This window comes from Rhinolophus sinicus, chromosome 7, assembly GCF_057876585.1.
Source record: "Rhinolophus sinicus isolate RSI-liver-muscle chromosome 7, RSI-T2T, whole genome shotgun sequence".
Taxonomy (NCBI): Eukaryota; Metazoa; Chordata; class Mammalia; order Chiroptera; family Rhinolophidae; genus Rhinolophus; species Rhinolophus sinicus.
Window position 1 is genome coordinate 46,202,351 of NC_142507.1, and position 25,867 is coordinate 46,228,217.

The 25,867-nt window shown below is 36.1% G+C and overlaps 1 protein-coding gene across 2 annotated transcripts in view; it reads right to left on the bottom strand.

Annotated features, from left to right (window-relative positions):
- Positions 1–7,693: 7,693 nt before the first annotated feature.
- TRIM33 (tripartite motif containing 33) overlaps positions 7,694–25,867 on the bottom strand; it is a 105,003-nt gene continuing 86,829 nt past the window's right edge. Inside the window, exons 12-20 of one of the 2 annotated variants that reach the window (XM_019730363.3) lie at positions 21,956–22,088; positions 20,413–20,476; positions 17,980–18,139; positions 16,472–16,821; positions 14,193–14,316; positions 12,895–12,969; positions 11,167–11,319; positions 9,667–9,717; positions 9,148–9,587 (exon numbers count right to left, since the gene is read on the bottom strand). In XM_019730363.3, coding sequence (XP_019585922.1) covers positions 9,375–9,587; positions 9,667–9,717; positions 11,167–11,319; positions 12,895–12,969; positions 14,193–14,316; positions 16,472–16,821; positions 17,980–18,139; positions 20,413–20,476; positions 21,956–22,088 — 1,323 coding nt within the window. In that variant the 3' untranslated portion in view covers positions 9,148–9,374. Of the gene's footprint in view, positions 9,588–9,666; positions 9,718–11,166; positions 11,320–12,894; positions 12,970–14,192; positions 14,317–16,471; positions 16,822–17,979; positions 18,140–20,412; positions 20,477–21,955; positions 22,089–25,867 lie in introns of both variants that reach the window. The other variant, XM_019730364.3, reaches the window with a different exon arrangement.

Consider the following 25,867-nt stretch of genomic DNA (forward strand, 5'->3'; position numbering starts at 1 on the left):
TCATTGCCGAATATCACTATGGTCACCTTCCAAGTACTCCCCTTGGGAAGCAATGCACTGACACTAGCGCCTAGTCCATACTTCAAAGCACTTTTGGAACTCTTTTCTGGAATGGCCATCACAGCTGTTGTCGTATTACCCTTGATGTCCTGAATGTCGTCAAAATGTCTTCCTTTCAATATTATATCTTTTATGTTCGGGTAAAGAAAGAAGTGATTGGAGGCCAGATCAGGTGAGTAGGGAAGATATTCCAAGACAGTTATTTGTTTACTGGCTAAAAACTCTCTTACAGACAGAGCCATGTGGGCTGGTACATTGTCTTGATGCGAGAGCCATGAATTGCTGGTGAAAAGTTCAGGTCATCTAACTTTTTCACGCAGCCTTTTCAGCACTTCCAAATAGTAAAATTAGTTAACTGTTTGTGTAGTTGGTACAAATTCATAATGAATAATCCCTCTGATATCGAAAACGGTTAGCAACATCATTCCAACAAGTTCTTGAACTTAATTGTCAGACCTCGTACATCGTATCAGAATCAACTCCAGATTTATACTAGGCTAATTCCATATAGAACATTACTCATACAGCTCTATTCCCGTTTCCTTCTTTTTGTGATATTGTTATAAACGTCCATTAATGTTACAAACCAATCAATCACTGTTATTACTGTACCAACTATAGTAATATCCTTAGGATAATACAACTTTGCTCATACCTACCTCCATATGCTATTAGTAAATACAATATACATATATTACATTTCTGTATGGACCCAACAATGCATCAAATAATTTTATATAGTTGCTTTCTTAAACAGTTAAGAGGAAGGAAATATGCATTTATGCTGTTGTATATAATTACATAATTACCTTTACTGGTGTGGATTCAATTTACTACATGGTGTCACTTGCTTTCTACCTGAACTCTCCTTTTAGTATTTTTCGTAAGGCAGGTCTGCTAGCAACAAATCTGACTGGTCATTTGTCTTCCCACGCAGGCGCTTGTTATTCCCCCACCTCCACTATTTTTAATAGTCTCTTGTTCATTCCTCATTTTTTTATATTCTCTTGTATTCCTTATCCATATTTCATTGAATCTAAGCCATCAAGTATTGCAAGACATACCATGTTTTGTACCACTAACATAGCCAATATAATATTACAATGCTATCCCAATTTTAGAGATGTTAAAATGTTTTTTTTAATGTGTCTTTGAATACTCATCCAATAATTCCAGTATCTACAGTCATTGTAGGTCAGATTCTGTTTCTCCTGATTTTTAAATAATGACTTGTTTCTCATTTTTGTGACTTTGAATGACTCCAGGATCATGGGAACACTACCTATGAAAATTCTTTGAGACTGGATTTAAAAAGTCCTTTCTTTTAAGAGAGTATTAACCTATGTTTCGTTTAAGAGCCTGGAAATCACCTCTAACCTGAAACCATTTTAAATTCTTACTTTTTCTGATCACATGGGTAGTATGAGTCTGATTCCAAAACTGTTTTAAGTGTCAGCTTGTGAATAATTTTTTTTTTCTCCCTTCCACCCAGTTTTCTTTCTCTCCTCTCTCTGAGGTAGGGTACTCTGGTTTATTGTTTCACTGACTGTATCATATTTTGAGGTCCTGGGTTTTGGAAGACTATCTCACACTGACGTCACACTGATGTTAGTCCTAAGGTTTATCTCCCTGTCAAAGCTTAGCCCATTCCAAAACCTTTAGAACACAAGGATTGGCAGAGCCCTCGTCCTCTTTAACACTTCTCTGAATTCATGCCTTTTATTCCACCCCCCACTAACCCTTATTTTGAAAATGTCAAGTCTGCAAAAATTTGAAACAATAAAAACCTTTCACTAGAATTCACCAGTTGTTAATTCTGCCACATTTGCACTGTCACATATATACTCTACACATAAACACACATTTTGCCTAGCCATTTCAAAATAACAGAATGACCCTTTATTTCTAGATACTTCAGCACACACCTAAGAAAAAGGTCATTCTCCTATATAAGCACAAATCCATTATCACACCTAAGAAAATTAAACATTCCATTATCACGTAAGAGTTCATATACCAATTTCCACAAATGGCCCTAAAATGTCCTTAATGGCTGGGTTTATTTAATTCAACATCAAATCTAAGTTCATGTATTGCATGTTGTTTGATCTAGAACAGTCTCCCCACCTGTTTTACACAAGTTACTTCAAGAAGGTCACACTATGTGTCTCTGCAAATGTCCTACATTCCACTTTTGTCTATTCCACATGATTGAATTCAGGTCAAACAGTTTTGGTAAAAATGCTATAGGTGATAGGGTGAATAAAGCTTTGAGTACTTTTCTTCCTTGCTAGCTCAGCAATATATTTAAAAAACTTTTTTAAAATGAATCTTACCCATCATTTCAAATGTTTTGTGCCATCAGGAGAATTCCTCAAGGCATGCAGTCAGCCATGTTATCAGGAACAGATGTCCCTATGTATTGCCTTTCCAAATCACCAATAGTAACATCTTTACAAATGAAGGAATAGTGATATAGTTACCACTACCTGAGGCCACGTAATATGCAAATGGGAAGCTTGAGACAAAAACCTTGTATCAGGTGCTGTATCCTATCAATTCATTTTTGAAGTTAATCCCTATAAGTCTAGGACTTAATATGAGTGTTTGTTGGAGTCTAGAAATCTAAGGATCAATTAAATTAGTGAAGGACAAGTGACATGTATGAATAAAGGATAGATTGAAAAGTCTTGGGGACTGTATTGAAGTCTTTTCTTACTTCTCAATAAAAAAGGGAAAAATTAAATTTCTAACCTGCCCCTTTTAAATGGAAATAGGAAGAGAAAGTAGGAGAAATGAAACTGCTTGTTGAGAGCTTATATGTGTCAACTTTGTGCTATAAATGATCTCGTGTCCATATTAATTCAATGAGCTGGTTATGACTATCCTCATTTCACAAACAATCCACGTGAAACTCAGAGTTCATACAGGTAACTGGTAAACCTGTTTACCACTTCAAACCAAAGGGCTCAAACCGGCCTGACCCATGGCCAAAACCCATGCTTTTCCCACTACACAAAATGTATCTAGAAAGATAATTTGGAAGTACCATTCGGTTATTTCACTTAGTTATTCGTGGCCATAAGTTTTGTATAACCTAGAGAAAAATAAAAGTCAAATTTCTTGAAAAACCAGTCTACACTCAATCATTCACTTAACTCACTGTACTCTCGCTGCTGCTCAAAATGGAAGCGCTCTGATCGAGGTCATTTATGGCTTCTATGTGCTCGTCAACGGCCCCTTTACTTTCACTTCATCTCTTGCTCTAACACTTGGTATCACTGATACCTCACACCCCTTCTTCTTAAGACCTTTTTCTCTTGTTCCGTGACTTAATCCAGTTACCTGTGGAATCCTTTTTCCTACCCCTTAAATGTGGTTTCCTCTGCTGCAGTAAGTATTCTATTCTTCTCATTCTATAAATTTCCGAGGCAATCATCATACTCTCACATTGTTCTAGTTACCAACCGTTATGCTGGTGGCTCACCGCTGACAGTTCTTTACTGAACGCCGACGTGCTAGGCATGTTCAGTGATGACTAACACAGACATGAGTCCTGCTGAGTCTTACAGGCTTCATCTGTAGCCCAGGGATCCATACGCGCACCAGAGCCATGGAACCTGCAGAAGTTCCCACAGGCACCTTAATACTCAGCATATCCCCAACCTGCACTCACTCCCCTCCACTCGTATCTATTCCCGTCTCCCCTCTTTATTATTTTAATAGGTGTCATACAAAATAAAATATGCCACAGGCAACCCCATGATCTCAATTATTGGTCTATTTTACTTTTGAAATCGCTCTGATATTTGACTGTTATTTTCCATCTATACGGATGGACAGCTAACTTAGGGCTCACCTGGATTATTCACAGTCTACACTGCCTGTCCACCTCCAATATTCTCCATAACCCATTCTTCACAGTGAAAACGATCTTTCCAAAAGGCAAAAGATTATGTCAGCTCTCCAAGCCGCATCCTGCTTCCAATTCTTTCGGAGCTCCTCGGTGCCCTCAGTGTAAGCCCAAAACACTTGAGGGTGACTTTCAAGACACTATGCTTGAAATGGAGCCCCCTCAGTTCTCCACCTTTGTACTTTACTACTCCAGCTTAAACTCCACGCCAGCCAAACTGAACTTGTCAAGTCCTGAAATGCATACATGTTCTCCCTCATTTTCAGGCTTCTGTATATTTTATTCACTTTTCCCTTTCTCTTTGCCTGGACCACTGTCCTATCTTTTCTAAGTGAAAGAGGTCACTTCCCTGACCAAAAAAGTTAGGGGTTAGATCCTTTCGTCGGTGTCCCTACTCTGTTCTGAGCTAACCCCTGTCATAACACTCATCACGTTCATAAAGAGGCTCAACACTTGCGAGAGCAGGGACTGTATTTCAGCTGGTTCGCTACTACATCTCCAGTGCCTGGTACGTGGTGCAAATTTTTTAAAAATGAATTGAAATGATTAAGTCTCAACTCAAAGAGGAAAAAAAAAGGAAATTCATTTGAAAACTTTTTCAATTTTCTAATTTAATAGAAATAACCAAAACAATGTGGCTTTCAAACAAGGCTTTAAACTAATCTAATACAACTTCTACAACACATTCCAGAGCATTATAACAGGAAATATTTACAGGCAGCTAATGTATTAAATAACCATGAAAAAAAAAAAACTTGCGTTTATTACACACCAGCAAAAAACACAGGAACGGAACAATTAGAAACTGCAACCTTGTTTTAAAAAATTAAATATGATTAGAGAATACAATACCACAGAAACAGCACTTTTTCTTTAAGAATCATATTGAAGGGTAGTTAACCATGTGCAAAAATAATAGTAGTTGTAGTAGTAGTAGTAGTAATAATAATAATAATAATAATAATTAATAATAATGGGGGGGAGACCAGTTGAAATACTGTAAGCAAGGAATGAGTAACGCTGTGAATTTAACCCTTTCGTGTGTCAGTACGTCTACATAAAAAATTAACAGGCTTTCAGATTGCACAAATCTTGTTTTATAGGCTTATATACATGTTTCACTGTGAATTTAAAACATAGTAAATGCCTATTATTTTTCAGACCAGGAGCAGACATGCGTTTCATTCTTAAGATCAAAATTTAGGCCACACTTGAAAGGGAGTATTACAGTGGCACTTAGAAAATTATTTCAGTGCCTTCCCACATATAAATTTGGTGCATTTAAAAGAACAGCATTTTTAATTTTAAAGATCACTTGCTAGAAAAGGGCTAAACTTAATTTTGTACACTTTGTAGTTAATGACAAATATATCTAAACTGACTGATTTTTTAAGGTAATTTAGTTTTTCAGATACAATAAAAAAATATATAAAAGACCACGAAGGCAAACACAAGGACCTAAGATGGAAGGAATGCGACACATGCATTTTCACCAAGTAAAAGAAACCATTATATCCCAGAGTAATGGGATTTCAAGACATTTGAAATCTTAAAATGTCTTTGTAAACTGTGGCATATAAATTTTTTTTTCTTAAAAAAGTACCTTCAATTTTTTTACTCAAACACCTACTTTTAAAAAAATATGCAACTTTCCCCAATTTTTAAAATAAAATGCCACAATATATTGTCATTAGCTCCAGCACACATTTAGTTTTCTTAATTTTTAAAAGATAAACTGGGTGATATGCATACAAACTTTCCCATAAAATCACCATCCAGGAGAGGCTTGATTATGACATGCGTAGGCAACAGACTTAAAGCAGTGTTATTGCTTTATCAAGGAGACAACTGTGAGAGAAACAAAACATCCAGGTCCGGTGCGTGATCAAATCGTGATACGCCTTGAAAACCTTGAATCACCTTCAGCAGACTATTCACGTAACAGGTATGAATTAAGAATTCATGATATGAATTAAGAACTTGATTGTTTTTAATTAAAATTAGGGGAGTTGGAGTGCGTAGATTTTATAAAAACTACTCACCGATCCAATGCAGATTATGCAAATAAGCAGTGCTAACTTCAACAAGAAATGAGACTTTTGTACTTCACGTGTTCTACGTGAGTGGGAGTGGGTAAGGGACTTAAAAGGTCAAGGGAGAGGGGGCGACAGCATCTACTCCCATTTTGGGTACTAAGAGACTGTTTAATGACATCCTCATATGGTAGGCCACAATCCAAGGGCACAGTCAGAAGACCTAAATCTAATGACTTATTAACACTAATCACTAATAATTACATGGCAGGATACCTGCTGAGGTAATTGATAAACTTTTTCCCTCTATTTAAAAACATTATTTCTTTGGATTAACTAAAAAGTTTAAAATCTGTTACAACAAAAAGGGAGAATTAACATTAAAATCTATTTAAAATTCCCTTATATAAGAAATAGAAGTCAGAAAGTACCTTGTTGATTCTAAAAAGGATCATTTCAACAGTAGATCCAATGCCTTATCATTTCTCCATGGTCAGGATTTGATGTTTCTATAGAGTGCATGACCTTCCACTGTAATCAAACTTTGGAACATGCACACGTTTCACCTTGCAAAGCAACTCCTTTACTCAGCGAATCAGCTCCGCGAAGAGTGGGAAAAAAATACAAATTTAGGCCAGAGGAACAGACTGAGAGACACTTTGTTCTCTGTGTTCTGATGGGAGATACAAACTAAAATGTGGCAAAAACTTTGCAAGCTTTTAAGGAAACATTAACATCTCCAAATCTAAAATACTGCCTTATAACCAGGAATACAAATGCGAGAGTATCAAAACAAACTGCCTTCAGAAATTGATATCCAATGTTTGTCTTTTTAAAACATAAATAAGAAAACATGTAAGGTAGTTGGACATCAATTTAAGTTTTTATACTTTTAACAGTCATATTAGACAGTCCCAAAGAGATCAGCTTAGAAACAGAGTGATCAATGTGCAAGGAAAAAAAAAACTTAAAAGACATCTAAAGGGAACACACTCATGTAATAATGGCGTGATAGCTATTAATTAATGGTAATGGCTCAGCAGTATGAATTATCTTCTGGTAATAGAAATGGAGCCTATTAAATGTTGAAATAAAGTGGCTTTTTAAGAACTAACCTTATTAAAACAAAGAAAAAACAAAACAAAAAACCCCACCCGCCACCCCCAAATTCTGAGAAGGCCCCGAATACTGAGAAATATTTACTTAAAATTTTGCCCCCCATTGGTAAAACTTATATATGACTTATTATCTAAGAATCGTGAAAGAATTCCTATGAAGAGCAAGTATAAAATATCAGAACTCAGTAACGTGACAAAATGAAGCTATACTGCTACTCATCATGTTCCAAAAATGTGCTCTTAGATGTCTCCTAATAAATGGAAATCACGAATGTTGTAGGAAAAGGGAAATGAGCACAGATAAAAGCATTTTTATATAATTTTCTCCCTTTTACAAGAAACTCTCCTTAATAACTTGAAATTCGAGTGATAAAACAGTTTGGTATGTTTTTAAATTTAACTTACAACAAAACGGAAAGAGATGCTAAAAGGAAGCTACAGGATGAAATACGGCAATAGCAATGCCAGAATCACTGCTGTTTAAATGTACCATCAGAAGGCCTGAACCATAGTCATGTTTACCCCCACCACCCGTTAAGAAAAAAAACAACCCAAAGGAATTTGCATAATCATTTCTTTAGAGCACTTTATTTGATTTAATATGCACTAAAAAATATTTACCTCTTAGACAATTATATCAAATAATATTTTTCTGAGTAGTCTACCGTCTGAACTGCTTATGCTGATTTTTTGAAAAGGCAAACGAGTTGCCACAAATCTGCTGACGTCTGAAAAATACCTAATGGCGAGTCTTCTATTTTGGTCACTGTATAGTCTAGTGTGTCCATACAAAAGTAGGACTAAAATCTTTAATTCAACAAAAGAGAAGTCTGTGCACAGTCTAGAACACACGTCTTGGATATGAGCATCACAAATGAAGAGAAGAAAAATGACACAGAGCCAGGGTGGTTTATCTGCCTCAGGTGCTGAAATCAGGGTAATGAAGGTGGGTTTACTCTAGTAACCATTCAAGTGGGGATTGGCTCATTTTCAGGATTTACTTACAGGTGTCTTCTAAGTCCTTTAAGCCCCCAGTCCATGCAAATGTCCCACTTGGTGGACGATGAGTAATCTAACCCCACCGGGTTTATTTCAGTATTTTGATATTTTAATAATAAGCTGCTTCTGAAGATTTTCTGAGAAGTCTGTTCTCTATTAAAATAAGATAGAACCTCAAAATATGAATGTGAACAATAGAAATAGACAGCATATATTACAAATCCATTCTTGATAGGAACATTAGTAAGAATACACATTAGCTTAAAAAACAGGCTCAGCAAATGTTGCTGATCTGCCAAGAGTTTTAGTTCACTATTTACAAATAAGACAAAGTGAAATACAGAAAATTTTACACATTTGGTAGTTGACAGATTACTGTTTGCCAATAGCGGTCTATCAGAAAACTGCTATGAAGGAAGACTGGATAAGAGCCAGTTGTTACCTTCTCAATCCAATTTAAATGTACAGAAAACTAGGTTAATTTTGTAACAAACATTCTGCCTTTCATGATCTGATGATTTGACGGGGAGGTGCAATTCTGTGGACGTGTTTTCTGGAAATGACCACTGTGTGATCTGCTGCTGGAAAGTTACCTTATTTCAGTACATCATTAAAGTTGATTAAATGAGGATCAAGGGTCATGTTTCTGAGACTCCAAATATAAATAGAAAACAAAACTACTGTTGAGATCTCTAAACCAACAAAAAAACTAAGGCCCAACAGAATCCAAAGGAGAAAAAATATAAGGGGATGATGATTCAATGCACATCTGCGCTGTTACCAAAGTGGAATCTCAGCAACTTTGATTTTCACTAGAAAACCAGCCAGTATGGAAGTACGTGGAGGGGGCGGCATAAAAGTTGTTTAATAACTGCGCTCTGGTCCAGAAAGACAATTGATCAAGCGACATGACCCTCGGGAATTACCGTACCCAGCATTCTGCACCACCGGTACCACAGTCACCAACGCCTGCCAATTCTAACAGTCAGAACTATCCTCGTTAGTAACAGAAATCTTCAAATCATTTCATTTTTGCTTTTTTATTTTTACTTTTAAAGTTGAAAATAGAGTTCTCTCCCCTTTTCTTGACAAGCATGTTCTCTGTCCATGATTTCAACCTAATACTGTGTAAAAGCTATCAGCTTCTTCAAGGAGGTGCCCACTGTAAGCAGGATAGTCCAGCAACACTTAAAGTGTATTTCTTGTCTCTTTCTCTCTTTTTTAAAACAATTGATTTAAGTTCATGTCATTTTACTTTATATGTAATGGTCTCTCGTCTGACTTTAGGCGTTTTCTGCGGGGCTGTATAAAGTCTTCGTCAGAGTCCTCAGTTACCTCACCATCATCCTCTTCCTGCTCAAACTCGGGCAAAGGTGCGAAGGTCCTGTCTGAGTAGATCTCTGTGAGTTTATCTTCAAAGTACAATGCAACTGCTTTCCCTGCCTGAGCTACTTCTGAATCAGCCTGCAAGCAAAAGATAGGGATATTCACCTATTGGTAATGCATATTCCTTCACCAAGTTTGCATGGTCTGAAAAGCTTACCTTCAAATTAATCTCTTGTGTTTCTGCATAAACTTGAACAACTCTCATCATCTAAAAAGGATACCAGAGTCAAAAAAAAAAAAAGGGAAATTATAAACCTTTCTAAAGTTATGAGACTGCATAGGATTGGCAATGAAAGTCAGCCACACTAGGGAGAACAAATTGCTATGACCAGATTATAAATGCTTTCTAAAATTCTACAGAACATGGAACCACTTTCTTTACAAAGTTCTGTTACTAAAGCTACTGTGAAACCTCAGTAATTGTCTCAATTCTGAATTAGTGAGGTCAATCTGAATAGAAATTGGTCTGAACACATCCATCTATTTAAGAGAAAAATATTTGTGAAACGAATAAGAAATATTGCTTTTAAAAATCTGTCAAACTTTCGACAAACCACTTAATCAGAATTCCATTTGTATGGCAATTTGTTAATCATAAATCACTTAACTATCACTATAGCAGATAAAATGGATTTTCTTCCTGGAAAATGTTATCTATAGCTCATGAAAGCACATTTATTTGAAAATAATCTAAGTGGATTAGAAAATAAGACAAAATACTTGGGACTGTATTAATTTAACTTCGAATGAAGTTTTACTCTGTTCTCTGCTCTGTTCTCTGTGGCATAGTGCTTGCTATAAAGGTGACTAGACTTTTCACCTAATATAGACTTTTTTTTTTTGTAAAAAATCACCTGGATGCTTCCAGAGGCAGTTATGAGTACACTTTAAATGATTCAATGTGATTTCTTTTAGTAATACTCATATGGCACCCAAATTTCATCAGCAATAAAGAAGAAATTTTAGTATTAATCTTTCTCAAGATTTTGTGGATTCTCATCCAATTCCATTTTCTCTTTCTACAATAATGAAAATCTTCCTTAACAAATCTTCCTTTGAGATTTGACTTTTCCCAAAGGTAAATGCAATTATTTCCCTGAAGGAAGTACACATCACATTTCTTTTCAAGGTATGGATAGCCCATCCTGGTCCTCAAAACCAAACACCACATAACCGCAGTTAAAGAGAATTGTACTGCTGAGGTGAGAACACAACATTTTATCCTCTGGGCTACTATTCAAAGTAAGCCACCAGAGATTAGCTTATGATTTTAAGGGTCTACATTTATAGGTACAAATGCCTTTCCTAAATGTAACCTAAATGTAGGCTATTTATAATCATTTCTCACAAAATACACTTAAGTACAGGCTACTTTCTATACTTATCTCCATCCTCAACTTGTTCAGGAAGGGATAGTCAATAATATTCTTAATATATTATATTTAAGTATATACTTCAAATTGTACACAGTAAACTTCCTTCTTTTGAGCTGCAGATGCAAATTTTACTTTGACAGAACTGAAGCAGAAAAAAAAAACTTTTAAAATCAAATTAGAAAAACCTCTTGCCGGGAAAAGAAAAATCCAAAAAATAAAACAAGCAAGCAAACAAACACACACTAATAATCCAAAATTCTATAGTTTGGAAGCTAACATACTTCATTAAACCTTTCACAGTTCTTGAAGATCAAACGGACATCAGCCACAAAGTCGTCTGGGATTTGGTAGTGTTGGGAATGTTTTTTCTGCAGCTTCTTTTTCACGGTGGATAAATCCATTGGTTTCTTTATAATTTTATAGTAGTTTGGTATCTAAAGAAACAAATACATAAGGCTAGATAAGGATTCTCCAAAAATGCTAAACTGATTAATTTGAAAATGTGTATTAATTTTAGAAAAAAATGTGTTGATTATTGAGCCAGCTGCTTGCAAATTCTGAGTATATATACACATAGTGAATGTACTTTAAATCTTCTGCCCCAATCATATCACAAAAATCAAATCAAATTCAGAATCTATGGAAGTCTCCATGTTAGTGAAGGCCTCTAAGTTCTATCTTTAATAAGTAGATTTGGAAAGAAAGCAATGAGCAAGGATAGCCAACCACTAGTGTTAAGGACACATGTGGCTCATCAGAATTTTATGATTCATGAAGTTTTTTTAAAAAAAATAAAATGATAATTACAAAATGTACTATTATTAGAATACGATGTCTTTTAGAGGCTATAACCTGGTATCACAAAGTACTCTGAACAAAGAAACAAGGGAAGATAGTGAAAACACAAGAGAAAACTTATTAACCATTTAGTGATCATGCTGGGAAGTTCTGGTCCCTACTCGGCCAAAAAATTTGCATCCTTGGGAAATAACTGCACATAGAGAAGCTATTTAAATAGTTCAGGAAATATTTGAAAGTCATTTTCTACTGTAAAGTCCCTAAACGTAAAGACAACACAGACTTCCTAGTTTCAGATGACCACTATTTGCACAAAACAGCTTCTTGTGTAAATAAATCTACTACTTAATATTCCACAACAGACCTGGTATTCAATAAGATCTTAATTCAACAACTGATGGCTAGCAAATAAAATGTGTGTAGCATATTCTCATCTCATTTATGATGTACTGAGCACCTCTTGCATTTCTTTTACTATGGAACTTTAGAGCCTTTACTCCTTACAAAACTCCCCTTTAAGATAAACAAAGAGCACTGACTTGCAAAATTTCCCCAGTCCGTCCTTAGTCTTGACTATTCATAAAAGAGGGCTTAGAAGGCAGAGCCAGTGTAAAAGGTTCAATTTTACACTTTTATTCAAATTAATACTTACACAGATTGTTTCCTCCACAAGGTATAGAGCCTAGAATCATAGAACTAGAATCTTAAAAACAGTTTAGTCCAATACTCCCATGTACAGATAAAACAGTAATTTTCCCAAAGTTATAAGGCTGGTTAATGGCAGAAGTAAAAGAAAACGTTGTCATCAGACTCCTAGGTTCAAGATTATTTCCATTATACCTGAATCCCTTATGTCCATCTCAAAAGTAAAAGAACAAGTAAATGAAATTTTCATCACCGCAAGAAAATCTTTAAAAACAAACTTCCACTGTAACAAGTGAATCTCACATCCAATTTGCCCTAATAAAATTTCTGATTAATAAGAAGTACTTACAATTTTAACATGTACTATGCTAAAACATTTTACACAGATTATGATATATAACCCTCAGAATAACGCAACGAGGGAAGCAACAGTATTAGGAAAGAAAACGTGAGCCTTAGAGGTGCTGAGGAGATTCTGCAAGAAGTCTCAGGTTTAACAGAAACAGCAATCTAAGGCCAGAGCCTTAGTCTTCTCCACCAGGGAGGTACTAAGGTAATCAACTCACCGAAGCAGGAACTGGCTCCTGGAACTCAATACTTAATTCATGGCAATAGAGGTAAAGCAGAAGACGTTCACATTTCTGGGCCAAGAAAGGAAAGGAAAACCCTGAATAAGTTTTTCCACTTAATACAATATTCTTGAGAATGAGAACTTTATCACTATAAAGCATTAGTACAACAAACTGAGCGTAAGCCTCCTCCTACATACTAGCTATCTAACTAAACATATACACCCAAAGAAGACAGCCTTGTTTCCCACTTAGTTTTGACACTATCTTCCATTCTACTTTAAATGAACTTATCAAAAATAGACTGCCTTTGTTCTTACCTGATAACTAGGGTAATTTATCCATTACTAACTCAACTATATATACACATGGAAAAGAGTCAGGAAACCAACAGCATTTTGTACAACAATTTATAAATTACCCAGTAATCTATATAAAATATCACTGTTGCTGATCATTGTAATTCCGAGCCAGGCAGGACACATGTCATTATTCCCTTTCTTGAAATGATTCCACTCAGGTTCGAAATTAAATAAAAACTATCTGCATCTTCTCAATCCAATTCTAGAAACATTTTACACAATCAGAATAAATTGAAATGAATTTTACATTTATAGTTTCCACTTACTTAAAGTTCTTTTAATATTAAGTTTGTGCACTCATCTGAGTGAAGGAGAGGATTTTGGAGTTTATTTTTATGATGAGATGCTATTAGAAGATTTTAAGCAAGGAAGTGACAGACTTGTTTACATTTTCTTTTTTTTTTTTTTAAAGTACAAAAAATGGATTGTAAGAGGGCAAGAGTAGAATCAGGGAGTCCAGTAAAGAGATTATCATAGTTGTGAAGATGAAAACCTACTGTAGCTGTCTCAGAAGGTAGTGGTGAGGGAAAGTAAGAAACGGGCATTTATAGTCATTCCTGATTATTTTATTTCAAACTGATTTCTGGCTTCGGCAATAGAAATAAACGATGTTATCATTTCATGATGTAAAATATTGGGTGAGGAGTGCAGTTTTTTATGCATTATTTGCTTGTCTATTGCTTTTGCTTTTTGAAGGAGAGGATGAGACATCAAGATTGTGGTTGGGACATGTTAAGTATGAGAAAGTTGAATATAAGAGACAAGCAGAGAGGACTAGAGATAAAGATTTCAGAAATCATCAATATACCACTAGATGGTGAAATTTAAAAACAAAAATTTATCAGGTTACATGTATATTACACTAAAAAACAAAACCATGTAGCCAGACAACTACAGAATTCTTAATAATACATCAACTTATCTGCCACTTACCCTTTGGTCCACGGGGCTTAACCCCTGTGCAGTTTTCCCCTTCTTACTATGTTGCAAATTATCACAATCATATTCAACTTCTGGTTTCCCAATATCTCTGCAAAATGTGCATATCCAGTCCCCACTAAAAAGGGAAACAGACAATTAGTCCTTATAATTATAACAAAACCTGCTCTAGGAAGCTAATTCCCTAAAGGTTAAGTCTCCAATTTTTCTTTCCTTTCCTTTTTTTTTTTTTTTTTTTTTGGGGGGGGGGGGGGGAAGGAGGTTTTGTTCTTGTCAAATGTCATAAAGTGAAGTTGTGTGATAAAAACTTCCCAAAACTTTTCCCAGTCAGTCTTCAACTGCCTTCTGGAAAGCAATCTAAAACCAGTACCTCGGCATTCAAAGGGGGCTCCTCATAGCACAAAGTTAATGATCACTACTTGCAGAGTCAGAACAGTTCTCAGATCCCAGTAATCACAATGACCACATATTCACGAACAAGAAAAGAGTACAGGACATGGATTCCTCAGGTCATGGACTGTTCTGGCATGTATTCAACATGCCAAAAACAAAACAATTTACATGGCAGTCGAAAGCCTGGCACACACCCAGACCTGTACATGCAAGCACATGCATGTGGACCCCGTACCTTTAAATCCGCTCAGTCTATGGTTTGTTTACATCAAGATTTCTATCAAACTATAAACTCCAATATGGTTCATCCACATTCATTCTCCACCCCCCACCATATATAAAATTCTAAATCTAAGGATTATACTAATGTGTGTCAACAGTTTCAATTCCTTCCAAAGCATCTTTCTTTGAGGGAAAGTATTCAGTGGTAAAATTCTAACGTTCCAGCAAATGTTACTATTAAAGAAAAGAAAAACAAGCTTTAATTTTAAGACCACAATGTCCATGCTTTTCTTCTCTAAAAGAGTAAAGAAAAACAAGGCCCTTATTGCATCTCTGGCAAATGACTCTGCCTCCTAAGATTTAGGTAAGAATTACACTTCTTCCGAAAAATATTCTGGCACCATTTACGTATCCACCATTTTTCGAACCCAAAATGCTGAATTTTTCAAAAAGAGTAGCATTATTCAACTATAATCATTGCTTCTCAGAAATCTGAGAGGAAATGTAAAAATTCTATCTATAGGCAGAAAAGAAGCTGGGTTTTTCCCAAGGACACTTACTTTCACTTAAAAAACAGTGTGGGGTAAGGGTTGGGGAAGGAGGAAGGAAGAAGTATGACTATTTTATGGTCTCTGAAATCAACTGACGATGAAATTGTGTGAACATAAAATGTTAAATGGAAGAAAGAAAAAACTCTTCTAAAACAGACTCTAACCCTTGGAGATGTCGACACTAATTAATCTCTGAAAATTAGCACACTGCCCAAGTGAAGTGAGTGCACTAGAGTTACAGCCAGACTACCAGCTCTGTACCCGGCCCCGCACGTTTGTTCCACTGCATTAGCTGGTGTATCGGCCTGCCGTGGGTGTTCTCCAACCGATGTTTTAATACTTGACACCAGATTTAGCTGCCATGGGGTCAAACTGCCTGGGGACAGTGCTCTTTTTTACCCCCCAATCTTTCTTTATCTTTATCCCAAAAATCCTTCGCTTTTAAATAAGGAATTCAGTAACTGTCCAAAGTTAATGACCGAAAGACATTCCAACTAGATGATCAAGGGAACGTCTGAGAAATCTTCACAGGGCTTCAGGTGGGCCCTCCCAGTTAACTGCTTCTACTGGGCAAGAGGAAATTATTTCTCAAAAAATCCAAGACACTGAAAACATTTTTACAAAGTACTTGCTTTTCTTTAAAATGCCTTTTGAAAGCCTTCAAACATTAAAAAGTAAATTTTGGGTAAGATCCAATAAAACTGCCATAAAACGAAAGAGTATTTATAAATAAAATTGCAGACCCTATTATAATTGATGGCAATAGATTAACAAAACCCAGTCTCATGAGGAAATCTACTAACTTTCTCCAAAACCCCAGTCCGTTGCCCCCATAATTTAGAGTTTTATCTAATTTGTTCACATTAAGTATAAACTGAAGGTCAGGAAATGGTCTATCTTTTTTAACATTAATGCACCCCTTAGATCTTACATGTTTTATCATTCAGCTGTTAGTGTCTCTAGAAGGTAATAACAAAAGGAATGATAGCCTCCCTATTTTATAGAAACACCATGTACACATTGGTTGAGAAGGCCATCTGCCCTGAATAACTTTATATTTTTAGCTTATAAAAATAAACAACAAAAAATCAATTATTTCACCAGTACCTTGGAAAGCTAAGCAGTGTTGGAACATGACAAGTTAGATGAAAGACCTTTGGACATTTTTCACAGCACAAGAGATCCCCTCCGTTTTGGCAGACAGCACACCAGTCTTCATTGGGGTCGTCATCCTTGCTGCTGCCGTCCCCTCCAATCCTTGACGACCTGTGCATGAGGCTTCGAACTGAGGACTTCCCATTAACAAGGCTGCTAAGCCCTGACTGTTTGCAGCTTTCATTTGTATCTGCAGGTTCAGTTTTCACATGGTTTTCCAGGCTTGCTAACGCATCCAACTCACTCTCCAGATGCAGGTTGGTTGAGAGCGGTGGTGTCAAGCTACTCTCAGGGCTGCTCAACTGAAATAAAACAAGGACAAATTCTTGAAAAATCACCTAATCATTATTGTTTGCAGTGTGTGTGTATGTTGTATTTAAAACTTAAGTCAACGTGTATACAGTTATAGTGACCTAACTTAAAATTATTTTGGAAATCACGTCAGTGACATAAAGGAATAAAATTAACCCCAAAATTATTTAGGCATGGTAACTTATGATATTAGGGAACAGTCTCCCTGATATTGGTTCACTCAGATAGTAAGGAAATTAAACTGTTAAGCAATCTGATTGGAAAGTGAGCACAGGGCTATGCTTTTTCCTACAAAGAACTAACTATGGTATGTTATTTTTCACTCAAGAATCTGTTGCATAGCTTTTGAGAAGCATTCTGAAATACTCTTCTGCCCACTTGTCATTCTACGAATGTAGGAAGATTGTGACAATGTAAAAATGATCTTTTACCCAGTTTTTGGGGGGTACTTTCAAAACCAAGTTGTGAATGAATAGGTGATACTGCTCCAAACTCAAGCTAACTCTGCTGCTCTCTAAATCTACATATGCTGCAGTGAATATGTAATACCCCAGGTTAAAATTTCTATGTACCAGCCATATAGAAAATTAGCCTGGGCATGAAGAAAAAAACCAAGATCGAAATTTCTAAACAAAGAGGAACTTGAGCCCTCTTTCATTCTATATTACAAATTCTATAAAATGCTCCATTTGTGAACTCTAAAATGGTTAATAATTCATAAGCCAAAGACAATCTTCCCACCACAAAACTCTGATCATAAATTTACTTCATGTCAGCAGTCTTAATCTTGAATTTACAGGACCAGGAAAATAGCCAAGGACGTTCTGTGGCCCAAGACTCAGTATAACTACTGAGATGATTAATAAATTCAGAACAAGATAGATCCCAATTTAGAATCATGGCAAAAATAATAACAAATTACAAATCAAAAGATAATTTGAAATGAGTCCTTAATACAGTTAAGTCTTTTCTGCTTAATTACACCTGACACTTAGATGAAAAGGTTGGGTTAGAAAAAGATATTTGGCTTGCGGCACTCATAAAAATTGAAAAATAAATAAATGTCCATAGTCTAATACACTCAGAGATGGAAGAATCAGTGAAGTGACCTTCTTCACTAAATCCCTACCTGACCCCTGGGACCTTACCATGCAGGCACTCCTCCTGCCATCCTCTGTCTTTTCTTGTTTCACGGCTCCTGAAAAGCTACATATTTCATCCTCAGTTCCAGGTTCTTGCTTGACCTTCACTTGATCAGACTTGAAACTAAGACTTGTCTTCTCAGCAGTTCTTCCTGATGACCCACAGCTAATAAACAACAACAAATAAAGGTCATATATGTTTCTGTGGTGTGCCTAAAAACAATTATATGAAAAGTAATGTTCATTAACGTGAAAAGGAACAATTTATTAACTTTGTAGACGATAATGATAGTTCATAATGATGTTAAGAGAAGTATAGTATAAACTTAGCTTCAAATTCTTAAAAATGTAAATTCAACTTTCAAAAGACCTTAAAAACACGTTTCATGGTCTGAGGCACCTATACTACATCATTTAAGGAGTCCAGTAAACAATCGTTTTCCCAGGCTAGTAGTACAGAATGTCACTGATTGTTTCTATGAAAACAGTTTTCAATTCTTCTCTACCCCCAAACATCTGAAGAAAATAACATCACTAGTGGTTCAGGAAGCCTCCTCAAAGGAATCTCTACTTCAGCTTTTGAGGGCAGGGGATTAGGAGAAGGGGACATTGAAGAGCAAACAACCCCGAACGTCCTTATCTGAATCAATGTAAGGATGGGCTAAAGGACAGGTACGTGACCAATCGGTTCTACACAGACCACAAAGCAAACCCACTGGCAAGAGAAGGGAATAACTAGTAAGACTGTATTATTACTAAGAACGAACACCTTTGTCACTTAATTTACACCTTCCTTCTAAAACTACTGATTATGTACTTAAAGTATAATTAAAAAGTCAAGCAAGGGTTTAAAAGGACCAGTCTTCAAAATGTATATGCACAGGTATACGCACAAACAAAAAACATTCATATACCTTAAATCAAATCTTTCTTGCACTGTACTAAATTATTTAAAGAGTAAAAATCAGTCAACAAGTATTGCATTTTATCTTAACACAACACACACACTCTCTCCCCACCCCCATGGCTTAGCTCTGTCCACCATAAGAAACAATGAACAATTCAGTAGCAATGAGCCCCTAGTACCCAGAAGATTGTATCCAAGCATCATTTCCTCACTAAGGGTGACCAGATTTCTCAGAGAAACAGCTGATTCCAGGACTGAGGCAGGAAATGTACAAGACTAGCCTGGAACATCATTTCATAACAGGAAACAAGGAAACTTTCAGAGACTACTAGGGTTACAGCAAAAGAACTAAGGAGACAACTTTTAAAAGCTCTGACAGGCCAAAGAGGAAATACTTTAAGCATCAATAAAAATATATTTAAGCATCATATAAAGTATGTTTAAATATACGAGTTCATAACGTTAAAAATAATAAAGCTCATTAGTCACTGTTGGAGGGTGCTGGGAAATCAACTCATTATTATGAAAATAGGCAAATAAAGAATCAATTCATTCTATCTTTCCTATAAATAGTTGATGACAGAAAGTTTCTCTTTACAGAAGTATTCTAAAATAATAAACAAAGAAGGAATAATACATCAATTAAAATGCATCATTTTTTAACCAGTAAAAAAATTAACTAATAGAATTAGGCAATGATCATTAAAGCTTGCTATCGCAAAACCAACCAGATATTGTGTGCCTCTGCTGAAGTGCACACCACCACCAATGAAGTATTCTCTTCCCCACCCTTTCCTCCAAATCAAACCTGAATCTGACTTAAATACCAGTAAGATAAAAAACAGCAGGCAATGTATTTAAATAGCAAGATGGGCAAAACTCTAGGAGAAACAATGTATTTCTTCCACAAATACACTGATTTTGACCTCAACACATCTGATGATGGCAATGAAGAGAGCTTCTTTGAATCTGATTCAAAGAAACCATTTTTTTAAAGGCATTTATGGGAAAAATTGGGAAATGTGAACATTAACTGGATCGCTATTGATGTTAAAAAATTAGCTGTTAAACATTTTTTAGGTATGATAATGGTTCTGTGGTTATAAAATTTGTAAGCCTTATCTTTTAAGTTACACATACTGAAATAGTAATAAGTGAAATAAGATGTCTGAGATTTGTTTGAAAGCAATCCAGACCAAGAGGGAATGGGTAGAGGTATCGAAGAATTAAAACTGACCATAACTTGGTAATTGTTGAAGCTGGCTGGTTAAGTGTATGAGAGTTCACTGTAGCCAGGTGGGTACTAGACTAATGGGGGGAGAGGGAGGGGAGGAATCACCACATAAATTATATAACTGTCTAACCACTATGCTGTACACCTGAAATTAATGTAAAGTAATAATGTCAACTGTAACTGAAAAAAATAATTTAAAAGAAAATAATTCACTGTAATATTCTACTTTTTTAAATACATATTTGAAATTTTTCTTAGTAAAAAGGAAAAATATAGCTATTAATAATGTAATACTCACCTGCCTCGACTGCCAGTACTAGAGGTACTAGGGGGTCTCACAGGTGTGTGAGAATTGGATAAACCTGCAAACAATAAGTCAAAAATGAACATTAATACAGATAATAATTTGGAATTGTCCAACTAGTTACAGAATTCAAGATGATTCTAATGCAATTTAACAATCCTTGGACATCAGATCTAGTCTTCTTCTCAAAGTCAGGGAGCACGTGTGACCGTTGGTCCACATCAGCCGGTGTCTGTCCGCTGAGCATCACTCTCAGATTCCTCCTCAATGAAAACTAACTATCCAATCAATGAAAACTAACAGATCAAGAGAGAGCTATTTGCCGTCCTGCCCCAAATCATCTGGTAAATATTCTACATTCCTATTATTTATTTCTTTTAGAATAATTATTATTCTAAAGGTTTAGAATTAAACCTCAAAAATTATATGACTCAAAAAATGCATTAATGAGGCATCTCATGCAAAACCCACACTTACATTTGGACTATTCTTACTCTAGAAATAATGAGGTCGTCTGTTTCAGTAAGAAATAACAATTTATACCAGAAAAATGTATTCCGTAAACACTTCTGCACCATTACCTGGGAATTGCTTTAATCATTCACTCATGGTAAGAGGGCAATAAAACAACAAGGATTTTGGAAAAGATCTACATCTCATGGACTTGATTAGTCACATTTTAATAGTTTCCAATAAATTTAAGTTTTTGTTTTAAAATCACATATTGAAAATTCACTTGCCTTTCCTTAATTCTTTTTTTTAAACAATTCTTCATTTTTCAGTATTTTACAGTGTTTTAAACTTGGGTTGAACCCAAAGAACTCTAGAACTGACCATCTATATCATGAAATATAAGACATAGGAGATAAATGCATCTACAAATCCAGCAAGGAACATGAATACAGCTGGGGTTGGCAGAAGGGTACATTGGAGTGCTGAACAGTGTACACTACAGATTTATATTAATATCTCTTCACATGAAGTCTGCCAATAGTATTTAAAGAAAAATAATTGGAAAGAGGAATCAGGAAAAACACATGCTATATTACTGAGATTGTTAATTTTATGTGTCAACTTGGCTAGAACATAGTACCAAGTTGTTTGGCCAAACGCCAGTCTAGATGTTGTTCTGAAGTTATTTTTTTTTAGATGTGATTAACATTTAAATCAGTCGATTTTGAGTAAAGGAGATCAACTTCTATAATGTGGATGGGCCTCATCCAGTTAGTTGAAGACCTTAAGAGAAAAGACTGAGGTTCCCAGAGGAAGAAGACATTTTTGGCTCCAGACTGAACACTGTAACATCAGCTCTTCCCTCAGTCTCCAGCTGGCGATGTGCCCAGCAGATTTCGGACTTGCAAGGCCTAAGGACCACATGAGTTAATTCCTTAACACCCACCCCACCCTCCCCCCCAACCCCCCCCCCCCCACACCCCTCCTACTGGTTTTGTTTTTCTGGAGAACTGACTAATACATACACTGAGAGAGACTTTTCTAAGGTGGTAAAGAAATGAGGCAGTACCTCAGGTGGTTTTACCTGATGACCCTGGAGACAGGGCAGAGGGTCCTGGAGAGGGATTCATGGTACTTGTAGGCTGTGGGGGGAGATGACTGCCTGAGATGTATCTACTTAGTAGATTATCTAAACTACTTGAACCAGCATCCTCCAACTAAAGAGAAAAAACACAAAAAAGATTAATTTGCTTTGATTAAAACAGAAGTTATTTTCATGAGTATAATCACTTATGCTCACAGTTTACTAATACACAGATTAGCCCCATATCAAACTGGGCTTAACTGTTGCTTCCTTAGGCTCCCCTGAGGACCCACACAGTATAAACTTTATGTGAATAAAGCTATAATTAATATTATTCAATGAATACCTGGCAGATTAAGACCAAACCCAACAATCCACTTAATCCTTGATGTTCTACTGTAAAGATAGCTCGGGCACACTCGGACATGTTTGCCTTTGCTCAAAGGCGATGCAGGACCCTGACTGTTCAGCAGCCTTGTCCCATCTTCCCCCCTTTATTTCAATAATCCTGAAAGAATCATTCACCTAAACACAAAGTTAATCATGGCAATACCTAACCTTAAAGCTTTGAAAAGTTCTTACACTGGGCAGAAAGCCCTTAGCCTGAGGCATAGGTCCCTTATCACACACACAAAAAAGGAGCTGTCAGCAGGAGAACCGAGCCCTTTTCTCATTTATAGGCAGTCAGAGGACCTGGCCTTGTGACTCTGGGCTGGTTCCCAATTGAATTTCAGTTTCCTATCTTTAAAACATCTGCCTACACTGAGAACTGTGATGATGGAATGAGAAAACATTTATGTAAGAAATAGTAAGTAGATACTATTTAATTATGAAAATTACCTTAAGTAAAAGTTTACACTATTCTACATAAGAAAGAGACGGTCAAGTTATTCTTACTGAAACAACTGCTAATCTTTTTGCTTACTGGTCTGTTTGTACCCTCACTTGTGCCTTTTAATTTTCTTTTTATGCAAATTTTACTTTTTATGCAAATCTGCTTCTAGAGGCAAAATTTACTTTTTATGCAAATCTACTTCTCATTCAACAGAAAACCGAACACACACATTTACTGCTTGTCCTCCTTTCCTCTCAAAAATCACAGATTTTCATGACTATAAAACAGGAAAAGATGGCATCCAAGCTAAAACTTTGGAAGAAACTATACAGGTATAAACCAAGGTAGAACTAGACTGATAGACAATTGATCAGAATGAAGCAGCCCACAACATATCACAAGCAAGGGAGGACATTCTCCTAAAAAGTAAACAGGTTCAACATTCATTTATAATAAAAAGTAACAAAGTGGGTATAGAGGCAACGTATCTCAGCATAATAAAGGCCATATGTTACAAGCCGACAGCTAACATCATACTTAACAGTGAAAAGCTGAAAACTTTTCCTCTAAGGTCAGGAAAAAGACAAGGATAAGCACTCTTGCCACTTTTATTCAACATAGTATTGGAAGACCTAGCCATAGAAATTAGGCAAGAAAAAGAAATAAAAGGCATCCAACTTGGAAAGGAAGAAGTAAAATTGTCACTATTAGCAGATGACATGATATCATATATAGAAGATCCTAAAGATTCCACCAAAAAAACTCTTAAAACTAGTAAGTGAAATCAGTAAAGTTGCAGGATACAAAATCAACTGGGATTAGAACTAAAATTTATATGCAACCACAAAAGACCCGGAATAGCCAAAGAAATTCTGTCGAGAAAGAACAAAGGGGGAGGTATCATGATCCCTGATACCAAACTATATATTACAAAGCTACAGTTATCAAAACAGTATGGTACTGATATAAAAACTGATATCCAAATTAAGTTACTAATATGCCAAATACAAAAAACTGTTTATAAAAATTTTAATAAAATAAATCATAAGAATACTACATCTAACGTGCATTTATCTCTTCCAAAAAGTATTCAGGTTCATTATATATCCCCTCACAGTCAAAATTACAAACATGCGTTATCACTATGCTGAAGACGGACAACAGAGCGAAATAAAAAAATAATTCAGGTTGAGAGAATTCTATGGAAATCAAATCCTACTTTATACTGAATGGCTGTTAATTATCAGTATTAAGATAGATCAACAAATATCCAAAATGGCCTCTGCATTCATGTCCTGTTTGCATTACACAGTCAATACTACCTTGTCTGCTCCCTGTGTAGCCTCCCCCAGATTTCCTTTTACTATTCCACGGCAACTGCAGGATAGGAGAAAAAGTGATTCTTCAAGAGATAGGTTTGCGTCCCTTTCTATTTTTGGTTTATATGGTTAACTACTACTTATTGTGGTTGTGCTTTTGTGGTAACCACCTCTAATTCCTTTTAAAGTGACAATAACAAGTATTTGGCGAGAACGTGGAGAAACTAAAATCCCCATACACTGCTGGTGGAATGTGAAATAGTGCAGCCACCGTGGAAAACAGTTTGGTGGTTCCTCAAAAATGAAAACACACTCACAACATGACCCTGAAATTCACCATAGAGAACTGATAACCTATGTTCACGTAAAAACTTGCACACACGTAGCAGCATTATTCCTAACAGCCAAAAAGTGCAATCCCAAACGTCCATCAACCGATGAATGGACAAACAAATGTGGTACATCCATACAGTGGAAAATTCAGCCATAAAAAGGAATTAAGCACTGATAAATGCTACAACATGCATGGATCTGGAAAACATTACGCTACATGAAAGAAGCCAGGCACAGAAAGCACATATTGTATAATGCCAGTCATACAAGTATCTGCAAATCCACAGAAACAGAAAGTGAACCAGGCCTTTCCAGGGGTTGCGAGAGAGGGAAACGGAGTGACTGCTAATAGGTCCAGAGTTTCTTTGGGGTGATGAAAATGTTCTGGGGTTAGACAGTGGTGCTGGTTGCACAACCTTGCAAATATACTAAAAACCACGGGATTGCACATTTTTAAAAGTTGGATTTTATGGTATGTGAATTGTATCTCAATTTTTTAAAGTAGATGATACTTTAATAAATCCGTAAATAAAAATAAGGTTAGAATTTCTGCAAGGAAGAGAAGGTTCATAGGAGAAGGCATGGAGTCTATTCTTCCTACTCCACTTAAAAAAATTAAACTCTAAGGGGACACGTTCCAGGGCTCCCTGTCTTAATCTCCAAGCTCTTCAGGGCAAGACGACACGGAAAGGCTAATGCGCGCCCACTTCCTTATGATGCCCACCTTTTCAAAGACGTGGGGCACCTACCCTTCCACCATCTGGTCTGTGCGAGAAAGAACTGAACCAAGGTCAGAGGGACCCTAGCAAATTATGTGAAGTTTGACATTAGTAGCCTTCCTTCTCCCTTTGAAAGTTTCTGAAGAATGGGAACCAAGTCTTGTTTATCTTTTTATCCTTAACGCCCAAGCAGGTTAGCATACAGTAAGTACTTAATACAACTTGAATGACTCCTTTTACACGATACAGCCCTCTCCAGTTGCCCAAAGACTCTCAACACCATACCTTCCCAGGCCTACAAACTATCTCCCTGCTGTATCTACAATAGTGGGGAGAGAACTTGACCTAAAATCAGAAGTCTGGGCTTTGAATTCTGGACAACTGAGAAAGTCACTAACCTCTTACTCTCATTCATAAAATAGGGATATCATACATCATAGGAGATGATTCAAGCATTAAACTGATATAGTGCCTGTGAAAGTTCTTTGTAAATGATAAGCTTACAACTTAGAAATTTTATTTTTTACAGATATATTCCAAAAATTTCCATTCTATATCGTCCAGTACTCGCAGCACCAATACAACTACCATTTGCTTAGCCACAAACGATCTCTCCTAATACCAGGGAGGCAATCAGATTAAGAGGATTCACAATGAGTTGCTGACTGTGAACCAATTTTGGAGTTGTAGAAACATCCATTAAGAC